Source organism: Nicotiana tabacum, chromosome 8 (assembly GCF_000715075.1).
Source record: "Nicotiana tabacum cultivar K326 chromosome 8, ASM71507v2, whole genome shotgun sequence".
Lineage (NCBI taxonomy): Eukaryota > Viridiplantae > Streptophyta > Magnoliopsida > Solanales > Solanaceae > Nicotiana > Nicotiana tabacum.
Genome location: NC_134087.1, coordinates 163,980,088 through 163,991,313, shown reverse-complemented (window position 1 = coordinate 163,991,313; position 11,226 = coordinate 163,980,088). Strand labels below are relative to the sequence as shown.

The 11,226-nt window shown below is 37.1% G+C and overlaps 1 protein-coding gene across 10 annotated transcripts; it reads right to left on the bottom strand.

The window, feature by feature from the left end:
• Nucleotides 1–501: 501 nt before the first annotated feature.
• On the bottom strand, nucleotides 502–11,226 carry LOC107813773 (uncharacterized). Of its 10 annotated transcripts, none has more exons than XR_012694327.1 (12): nucleotides 9,728–11,201; nucleotides 7,290–7,337; nucleotides 6,344–6,488; nucleotides 6,155–6,241; nucleotides 5,754–5,881; nucleotides 3,045–3,141; nucleotides 2,873–2,950; nucleotides 2,559–2,784; nucleotides 2,109–2,329; nucleotides 1,850–1,913; nucleotides 1,149–1,285; nucleotides 502–928 (listed from the first exon to the last, which is right to left on the bottom strand). XR_012694327.1 is itself a non-coding variant. In XM_016639078.2 (11 exons), the coding sequence occupies exons 1-10, from the start codon at nucleotides 10,088–10,090 to the stop codon at nucleotides 1,890–1,892; spliced, it is 1,407 nt and encodes a 468-aa protein (XP_016494564.2). In that variant the 5' UTR covers nucleotides 10,091–11,195; the 3' UTR covers nucleotides 502–928; nucleotides 1,850–1,889. The 10 variants fall into 10 exon arrangements, 8 of the variants coding, with proteins under 8 accessions (XP_016494564.2, XP_075075947.1, XP_075075950.1 ...); XR_001654422.2 differs by having other exon boundaries at nucleotides 7,290–7,327; nucleotides 9,728–11,195; XM_016639078.2 differs by lacking the exon at nucleotides 1,149–1,285 and having other exon boundaries at nucleotides 7,290–7,327; nucleotides 9,728–11,195.

The following is an 11,226-nucleotide window of genomic DNA, read 5'->3' as shown; positions in this document are numbered from 1 at the left end:
TCCATATTATGTGACACAATTTTCTTTTTTATTATATCCCAAAAAATTGTCACACTTCTATCTTATAGGTAAATTTACTTTTACCCTAAATAACCTGATTTTATAGCCACATAAATATTTATGATATATTTTAAACAAGTTTCAAAAATCTTTCTTTCTTTCATAAACTCCGCATCAAATGAAGCATCGCCACATAAATTGGGACCAAGGGAGCACGTTTGTTAGAAAAAAACTTAAGACGGGATATTTCTCATTTGTGTCCTAGATTTTCAGACTTAGCACTGAATATTCTAATTACCTTGCCCACTCTCATATTTTTCTTTTTCATATCAATTATATTTGTTTCCTTAGGTTGCTTCCCATGTCCCCCATTCCTAGCAGCATCACATATCAATATCACAACCACCAGCAATCATCCTTCTTCATTCTAATGAAGCACCAGTACCCGATAGCAGTCTTCACTAAACGTTATAGAGCACCATCCCCATGATATCTGATTCCTCTTTTTAACTTGCTTTTTACATTTTATTCCTCTTTTCCTTTTCTCAACTCTTTCCACATCTTGTCCTATATCTACAACACCTAAAATAATGTCTTATGGCATAAACCATCAAGCACCTTTAGCAATAAGTTTGCTACCTAACAAAGACTGATCATGTGGCTGGCATATCAAGATAGGCTTTTAACAAAGGAAAGATTACATAGACTACACATTCCCATTAATGATGACAAGTATAGTCTGTGTGATGCAGATACTGTGAAGACACATTATCATCTCTTTGCTGCATGTAGTTGGATCAGTGAGGTGACGAATACCATGGAAAACTGGGCCGGGATACGCATAGTAAGAGCAGGGGCAGCAACCAGAGTAAGGTGGATCAAAAGGAGTAAGTGTACGCAATTCAAGGAGGAGATAGCAGCTGCTATTCTGCGAGCAATGATACGCTATACTGGTTAGCTTGTAATAATCATTTGGTTGACAATGGTAACATATCACAGTTATTACCAAAAGAAAAAGAAAAAAGTTTGCCTCAAATCTCTTATAAAAAGAATTTTGTAAACAATAAAACATCTTTGTACTATTCCAGGAGTAAATGATCAAAACATATCACTAGCACTCACATAAGCTTGGCATAGTGAATTAGTACCAGAAAGGCAAGGTCAAAAGGGACAAGCTAGTTCCTCCGGAAGGAGAGCATGACCAACACAGTCCTTTGCCACGGAAATTCAGGTGCAATCACAAAGAATAATGCCTTGTACCAATATCATGTGGATTGTTCATTTGCTGTAGGAGTGATGCGGCTATGATATTTCATCCTGATTTGTCAAAAGAAATAGCAGAAAAATGCACGGACAATACTTACACACACCCCTATCAAGTTATTTACCTGTCTCTGTTGTCACATAACTTTAAAAAGAACATTTGGAAATAAACCGAGTAATTTAAGATCCTCGTTCACATGTTACACCACACTCTTAATTTTACCATCCTCCGCCATAAAGAGTTACTGACTTCTAACTTAATAAAAGGATCATCTTCCTAATCATAAATAAATTCTTAAATTTCAAGTACATCCTGATAAGGCAACAGTGAAAACCAGATACATATTTGAACCCGCAACTCACGAGGACCTGGTCAATCTTGCAGGAATACAAAGGCATCAAAAATAGAAAAGAAAAGTGAAAAAGTACAATTGCTGCCCTTCATCCTCATCATAAGAACTGATTCGAGGAGAATTATGAATCTAGAATTAGAAGTACAATCACAAAATAGGTGTGAGATCAGTCTCAAATAAGTGGTATATCAAATTCTTCCAGCAGTCCCATGGCACAAATATGGATTACATACCTTCTTCACTTGAGAGGTTTTCTCATCTTTCCGTACTTCATTACTTGGGTTGAAGGACTACATGCTGCAGTAACAAATGATTAAAAACAAAACAAAGAGTTATGCCTCCGTAGTCCACAAGCATCAGGGGGAATCTGAACAACCAAGTAAAAATAGTTTCACACACGCAAACAAGTGAAAAGTGGATACTAGTTATTAAAATATATCAGCAATAAAACCTAACCAAAATCTTATGATATTCATCAGATTAAGTTGCTACCTTGATTTGTGTTCTGTTGTATGTATAAGTTATGTGAACTAATCCATCACTAGATTGGATAACAGCTGGATAAGAGAACTCTCCTACAGTCTCCTCAAGTGTAACAACATCGTGCCATGAGTCTCCATCATCTTCTGAGAGTGCTACCTTTAGCACACCCCTAGAAAATGTATTGTACGCAAGCAAAAGACGACCATCTTTCAGCTTTGTTCCATCAATCCCTGCTTAGCAAGTAATCAGATAAGCCTTAACTATGTTGGAATGAATAGTTGCTTCTCATATTCTTTTGGAAAGGCATATTACTAATGTTCAAACTAATAGTTTCTGAAAACATGTAAGTTTGATCACCTTTAAAAATCTCGTACCTAAGGAAACCTATGAAGAAACAAAATGTAACCATAGTACATCATTTTCAAACACCAGATGAAAGGCATTTTCTTAAATAGTTACCTGAGTTAGGATTCGGCAGTTCAGTAGGCTTTGCATAACTCCAAGTATAACCACTGTCATGGGACTCCGACATGCAGATCTTATTAATGCCAGTGAATGATCTTAGAAGAACACGCAATGTCCCATTTGCAGTCTGGTAAGGGACGGGTTGAATCACACTAAGAGGGTTATTCTCGATGTATACTGGACCATACTTTCTCCATGTCCTACCTGAATCTGCAGTCATCTGTAGTAAAGAAACAGAAGCCACCATTTAGTTCCATTAGAGAACAGTAGGAACGGATACTTAGCATTTTCCAACTATTTAGTACTACCTCCATCCATGCTCCCCAAGAGTTCCAACTCTCCACAGATGATCCACAAAGCAAGGAACCGCTTTCCAGCAAGATAGGCTAATGAAAACAAGTGAAAACTTATTCTTAGCTTATCAGATATTCTGAGAGACATGGATGAAACTTAAGAGAATTGAATTCGCCATATTCTTGCCTTATTTTTTATTGGCCCCAATATACCAGGAGGAAGCTGTTCTCTTGCCGTCCATGTAACACCACCATCATAAGATCGCTTCAAGCATCCACTCCATCTAATGTATAAAAACCATCAGCAAGCATCGGGAGCACAAAGTATAGTGGACAAGTTCAATAATTTCAATTTAGAGTTGGTTATATAACAAGCCAGCCTTTTGATTAACTTATTGACTAAATTTTTTAAATAGAATTATGATTATTATAAGTATAATCAACCATTAATTTTGGAATTAATTCAGAATTTAGAAATGCTGAAAAAATATTTTAGAAAATTTTAGCCAAATAATTTGATTGACCTTTATTGGAATGGTGACTAGGTCATCTGTTTTTCTAGTTTTCTTTGACCTTGGGAATTGTGACTAGGTCAGCTTTCGAGAAATTGCAAATTTTGTTAAGCATTTAACAAGCTTGATACTCTCTAAAACTTAGAGAACCTTGATATAATTTATAATATGGCATTACCGCAGAAACAAACATATTAATGCATTAAGGGATGAAATGAGACACCATATTCAAGGGGAGTTGTCATGGTATATGCTGTTCGTTGTTGACATAGTTTTGATTGATGAAACGCGAGGCAGCGTTAATGGGAGACTAGAGGTATGAAGGCAGGCTCTGGGGTCTAAAGGTTTCAAGTTGAGTAGGACTAACTACTAAGACGAAATATTTGGAGTGTAAGTTCAACGACGTGACGGGGGAAACGGACGTAGAAGTGAGGCTTGACTCACAAGTCATCCCCAAGAGAGAAAGTTTCAAGTACCTAGGATAATTATCCAGGGAGATGGGGAGATCGACGGGATGTTACAACGCACCGTATTGGAGTGGGGTGGATGAAATGGAGGTTAGCATCTGCAGTTCTGTGTGACAAGAATGTGCCGCCGAAACTTAAAGGTAAGTTCTATAGAGCGGTAGTTAGACCGACCATATTGTATGAGGCTAAGTGTTGGCCAGTCAAAAATTCACATATCCAGAAGATGAAAGTAGCAGAAATGAGGATGCTGGGATGGATGTGTTGGCACACTAGGCTGTACAAGATTAGGAATGAAGATATTCGGGAGAGGGTGGGCGTAGCTCCGGTGGGCGAGAAGATGCAGGAAGCGCGGGTTAGATGGTTCGGGCACATGCAGAGAAGAAGCATAGATGTCCCGGTTAGAAGGTGTGAGTGGTTGGCTTTGGCAGATACGAGAAGAGATAAAGGGCAGCATAAGAAGTATTGGGGCGAAGTGATCAGGCAGGACATGGCGCCGCTCTAGATTTCCGAGGACATGGCTTTTGATAGGAAGGTATGGAGGTCAAGCATTAGGGTTGTAGGTTAAGGGGTAGTCAAACGTTTTTCCTCTTTGTACCGGCTAGTCTGATAATATTTTGTCTAGGACTGCTAGCAGTTTATGTTGTGTTTCACATTTTGCATAGTATTTGTGTTATTCCTTTCCCATTTAGTTATTGCCTCTCACATTGCTGATATTATTTTTCTGGTTTCTGTTGTTGTTACGAATCTATTGTCTCTGAGCCGAGGGTCTACTGGAAATAGCCTCTCTACCCCTCCGGGGTAGGGATAAGGTCTGCGTATATTCTACCCTCCCCAGACCCCACTGGTGGGATTCTACTGAATTTTTGTTGTTGTTGTTGTTGTTGTAAGGGATGAAATGAGAAAACTAAGGGCATCAATGTTAGTACATGTTTTGAGCAGTACAAAATGATATCAAATAATAATGAGCCACCGTATAACTGTTTAATGAAAAATATAAGAAATGAAGGATATTATAAAATATTGACACTGAAGAGTTTTATTAGTGGTGTCCCTAGTAAAAGGCAAGTTTGAGCGTAATCCCATGGATCTGGTAAGTTGTCATTGCATTCAACAAAATAGAAAAGACAGTAGAACTTTAAATTCAGCAATGTACTGTGATGTAACTCGAATACTATGCATGATCAGTGAGTCATATACATGATAATGAAATCTAGCTCACAGTTATTGCATAAAAGCAAGAAGTCAATGCATTTGAAGAAAATATTACATTTTCTCAACTCTTCTATGATTAATAAAATTATAATCAGGTTGTAATGAAATGCAAAAAGACTAAAAATATTACTCCCTTTGACTTTGTGCACAAAACACAGCTTTGATATTTGATATGTAATGCAACACCTTTGACTTTATGCACAAAAGGCAGCTCTGATATGAAATGCAACACCTTTGACTTTATGCACAAAACAGAGCCAGGTATGCGAATAAATTTGTGTTATTATGAAATTTGATTGTGACTTCACGCCCTATGCATTGACAGTTTCCTAACACTTGTAATATTTCATGCTAATACAAAAATTACCTTAGTTCTTCAAGTTTCACATATTGATGGAAGGTAAGTAGCAAGACACGTCGCTTTATTTTTCTGGTGAGACGCTGAAGATGTTTAAGAGATACATGTCTATAAATGTCTGTTAACTGCACTCCCAAATTGTTTCCTCCTTGTAGTAAAGTATTGTGTTAAAAGTGTTTTCTGGTGAACAAAATCACATTGTCTCATAATGAAATTTAATTGTAGAAAAATCTGACTATAAAATGTTAACTATGAAACTAAAAGCTCAAACAATCTTAAGGATATCTAGAGTCAGATCTGCATAACATAATTAACCACTAGATTAAAAGGGAAGCCTGAATACTTACTTTTGTACCTCTTGCCCAATTTTATAGAATAAGAGTATCTCACTGGAAGGAAGCTTAAACAGTACAGGATTCCACATTGAGACATTAAATTCCTCATCGGCAATAACAGGAGCATTCCAATGGCCATCCTGCTCAAATTGTTCCTCAATTGAATTATCCCATAATCAGTTTAAAAAGGTAAATCATCTGAGGACTTCACATGTCACTAAGTTTGAAACGATATTTAGGAAAGGTCAATGTAAGTTCCATAATGACTTAGCTGATATTAATGAACTATAACTGAAACCATCGGCTCAAATATTGGTTTGCAAGTAAAAAGCTGCAGTATATTATACAAAGAAAACACGGCATACCACCTACGAGCTAGAGAACTCAGTTTAAGTGGTACAGAATGTGATTACCTTAAAAGTTTGTACCCAAATTTTCACGTCAGGAGCTCCCTCTACTGTACCACCAAAATAAGCAACCAAGAAATGATCTTTATTCACCTTTCACAAAACCAAATCAGTCACAATCTCAGTCCATCAGTCAATGAAAAAATAAAACTCAATCTACCTAATGACTGAACCTGAACTAAAATTTATCACAACCTCAACAATAGTAGAAGCATGACAATTATTGAACGGGGCCGAATTTGCTGCAAAAGTGAACTCCTCTACCAACGGAACCCATGACCGATTATCAATCTCCATTTTGACAATTGCTGCGGTACTTGTTAGTAGTCTTCTTTCCTCACTGTATTAAGTGGATCAGACACAAGTAAGGTTCTTTGAAGTTGAAGAAGCAAATATATTTAAATTGTGGGGAAAAGAAATAAATACTCTCTTTGTCCTAAAATGAATGACACTATTTCCGTGTTAGTCTGTTCCAAATAGAATACCTTTCTGAATTTGGACACAATTAAGTTGGAACTTCTCATTTTACCCTTAATGATAAGCTTTTATAATCATACAAATGTTATGGCATGTTTAAGACTAGTTTAAAAAAAAGATTGTTTTTTTTTTCTTAAACTCCATATCAAATCAATTTATGCCGTATAAATCAAAATGGAGGGAGTAACATAAACGAAAAGAGGAGTGACTTATTCAAAGAATAAACCCCTCTTTAAGAACCCCAGAAGGAAAAAAATCAAAATACTGTAAAAGACAAAAATAATAACAATTAAATGAACTATGTTTTATAATATGGCCAGTACTCATTTTTAAGAGAATATGCATATACCTCCCAAGAAAGGCGTTAACTGGATGAGATAATGCACGAACATATGAGCTAGAAATAACCAACTTATTTTTGGGCTTTAATATATTCTTAAACACAGAAAAAGAACAATCAAAGTGAGAAAATGTGAAGAAAGAAACCAAAAAGATAAAAAGGAACATCAGTGGAATCAACATAAAGCTTGAAACTTTAGTGCAGTTGGCCATGAAAATGCAATTCAAGAACACAAAGAATTCAGATTTAGAACTCAGCTAAACAAATTCAGTACATATCAATAGCAAGAGCACAAATTTGCACATACGACAAGAAATTAGGTACCTGAAGTCAAAATGGCGTGGGATAGATGTGGGGTTGACCTGCTATATCCTATACAAGGATTAGGAGTAATAAATTGCTTATATGCTCAATCAATGTGCTGAAATAATTCAAGATTTGAAGTTCACTTTATTAATCTTTTTTTGTTATCTCAACTATCACAGATACTGGAGTTATTAAAGTTGCCTATCAGAAGCATAGGGATATACAATATCGAAATTGAGTTGACTTGAAGGAGCAGTGTGATTATTCATATGAATATAAGGACTAGGCCGGTCTTTTTGTGCATTCGAGCCCTATTTCCTTATTTGATGCTTTTTGTATGCTTATTTGTTATTTTGTGACTTGCAGGCATAGTTAGTTTGGTTGAGGAAGGTTTTGGAGTGAATTAGAACACTTAGTTTCATAGTTGGAAGCTTAAGTTATAAGAGTTGACTAAGATTTGACTTTTGCGTAAACGACCTCGAATTAGTGATTTGATGGTTCCAATAAATCGTATGGTGATTTTGAACTTGGGTTTTTGTACGGATTTGGATTTGAAGGTTCCTACGATGTTTTGGCTCTAATTGCCGAAAGTTGGAAGTTTGAAGGTTTGCAAAGTTTATAAGTTTGACCAGAGGTTGACTTTCATGATATCATATTCAAATTGTTGTTTCGAAACTTGATAGGGTTTGCTTTGTTATTTGCGGCTTGTGTGCAAAGTTTGGAAGTAATCCGGATTGGTCAGGCTTGAATCGGACGCGTGGTTTGAAGTTTGGAAGTTCTTGGACTTAAAAGAAGTTCAACTATTGATTTGATCTTTGATTCGTTGATGTGATGATCTTGTATGTGTTAGGAGGCTTTGGCTAGGTCCGGGTAGTGTTTACGGACTTGTTAGTATGATTTGACGAGGTCCCGAGTGGCTCGGATGGATTTCAGACCACCCGGAGCTTGTTTGAGTTTGCAAATTTTTTGTTGGTGTCTGGTGTGCTTCGTGATCGCGGAGGGTTATTTTGAGGCAAGATATTTTGTTCTTCGCGTTAGCGAGCTGGTGGTCGCGTTAGTGATGGTTGTGGCAGTTGGCATTCGCGTTTCGCGCTTTGCATGTTGTGTTCCGTAGTAGTGAGGCAGGCGGTAAGTTGGCTGGAGGTTGGTCTTCGCGATTGCGGGTAGGGGAATCACGTTCGCATAATTCCAGGGCAACTGTGCATTGCATTTGCAAGGTGCATTCCGAGTTCGCTTAGAAGACTTTTAGGCAGCAGATGTGTTTGGCCTTCGCGGTCGAGAGGGGCCTTCGCAGTCGCGAGAGCCTTTCGCGATCACGAAAGATAGTGTTGACAGACTATATTAAGTTCTAATTTCGGGATCTTAGCTCATTCTCTCATATTTTGAACCCTAGACTTGGAGATGGACGATTTTGGAAGGAGACCTTCATACAAGACTTTGGGGTAAGTGATTTCTACTCATTTTTTATATTATTTCAAGAATTTACATGGATTATTAACACCTAAAATATGGAATTAGAGAAAAATTAGGGGGTTCCTACAACTTAAGAGAGTAAAAATTGAGTATTTGAAGGTTTATTTGGACTTGAGTTTTTAATCTAATCAGATATTTGGACTCGTGGGATTATGGGTAGTCGGGATCTAACACTTGACTCGGGTTTTGACCATGTGAGCTCGGGTTGACTTTTGTTGAATTTTTGAAAATTGAATAAAAATTGAAGCTTCATTGTTTGGAATTAATTCCTATAACTTTGTTTGACGTTATTGAGTTATTTTTTATTAAATTCGAGCCAGTTAGAGGTGATTTTCAAAGGAAAGGCATTCTTGGAGTATTGGTTTGGCCCGTTTGAGGTAAGTTTTTGCCTAATCTTATGTCGGAAAAATACCCCTTAGGATTTGACTTTATTTGTCTAATAGAAATGTGTAAGAAGCGACATATATGTGAGATAACCTTTGATGCTAGAAAAGATCAGTTTTATTAATAGAGCAATCAGGGTTACAACAATCACTGTAATCACACAAAGATGGTGATGCTTTATTGAAAACGTTATTTACGGGTGGACTAGATTGAGGTAAAGGAATTGATCCTTTATTGGAAATGACATTTACAAATGGAATAGATTTTGGTAAAGTAACTGCAGATTCAATGACATAGAGTCCATTTGGTGCTCTACTAATTTCTAGTGGCCTCCTCAGAGAAGGGCCCTATAAATGACAGAAAACTCTAGTGAAGAAAGTTGTGCAACTGAGCTGATCAACTAACTGAGGCACATAGATTAAATTAAACTGAAAAGAGGGGACTAAAAGAACTTTTCATAAAATCAAGTCATTACAGAGATGTAAAGAACCCTTGACTTTATAGCCATTAGGAAGTATAACAAGATAGAGAAAAGGTAAAGGCTGAATATTGTGTAAAAGATGTTTATTAGGGGTTGACATTCTCATAAGAGTTCTGACCTTCTGAAGCACGAATGTCAACCTGAGTGCAAGCAGAAGATTTTCTTCCATTGATGAACTTGAAGTCACTTGGGAACCCATGTAGTTTATAACATTTCTCAACAGAGTGCCCATGCTTTTTATAGTATTGGCACACAAGTTTTTCCCTCTTGGCATCAATGTTACCTTCTGAAGGTAAGGTTCGGGCCCATTGTTAAACTGAGCAGAGGTATTGTTGAACTGGCCAGAGGTAGGAGAGGACTTCACAGAGAAATAAGCTGATTTTGATACAAAAGGACTACCAGAAGATTGAATTTTCGTTTGACTACAATCATGAAAAAGAATAGAATATGCCTTCCCTAGGGTTGACAGATGATACATCATAAGGATGTTGCTTCTAGCATTTGAATAAGTGTCATTCAATCCTATGAGGAAATGGATGAGTTTCTGACCATCACTGCACTCCTGTGGTTCAGCTCCACAAATGCAGGCTGGACCAAAAGAAGTTGTTTCAGCTCATCCCAGAGTTTCCTAAGCTTGGTATAATAGCTAGCAATATCATAGGAGCCCTGAGAGACCCCTGCAATTTTTTTCTGAATCTGATAACACCTACTAGCACTAGATTGCCCATATCTTTCCTCTATATCTTTCCATAGGTCCCTAGCAGTGCCACAATGTAAGGCACTATCAACAATGTCTTTGGACATAGCATTGTTGAGCCAAGCAAAGACCATATCATTATACCTAACCCTATAGTCATAAAAAGGAGAACTAGGTGAAAGCTGGAAAATTCTACCATTAATCATACCAGCCTTATTCTTAGCAGACAATGCAATCAATATATTCTTTCTCCATGATGTATATTCTGTCCCTAGAAAAAGAACAGATATCAATAAGACACCTGGGTTGTCTGATGTATGGACATAGAGAGGATGTGAGAGATCGATGATTGTAGGAGAGGATTCAAGGGCAGCAGGAGAAGAGGTCGATTCTGCACCTATGACTTTAACCAACACACGGAACAGTACAATCAAGAATCGATTTCACACAACAACGACAGTATCAATTTCAAATAGAATGAAAACATGCTACAAAAACTACAGCACGAAAGATATGTTAATCAACTAGGTATAGACTAAGGAGTGGACAGATGATACTGTATCTCCTTCACAATACTCGAAGGAATAAAGCTTTGTTCAACAAAAGTAGAAAATGCTGAAGCTTTCCTCAAAAACATCGCCGAAAAACTCAAATCTTTGTCGGAAAGTTGCAAAACAACCCTTGTCGAACACACCCGAAAAACTTCAAAATTGAAAAATCTAAACCGATAGGATGAACAACCTCATCGAGTTGCAGGAATTATTGCTCTAATACCATGTTAACCAATGAAATTGACCGAAATTTGAGAGAATGGATCGATGAAAACCCTAGGTTCTGGTCGGTGGAGAGAGTTTGTAGATACAAATGGGTAAATAACAAAAGAAAATGATCCATTATTTTGTCTTAGGACCTGATGGGTC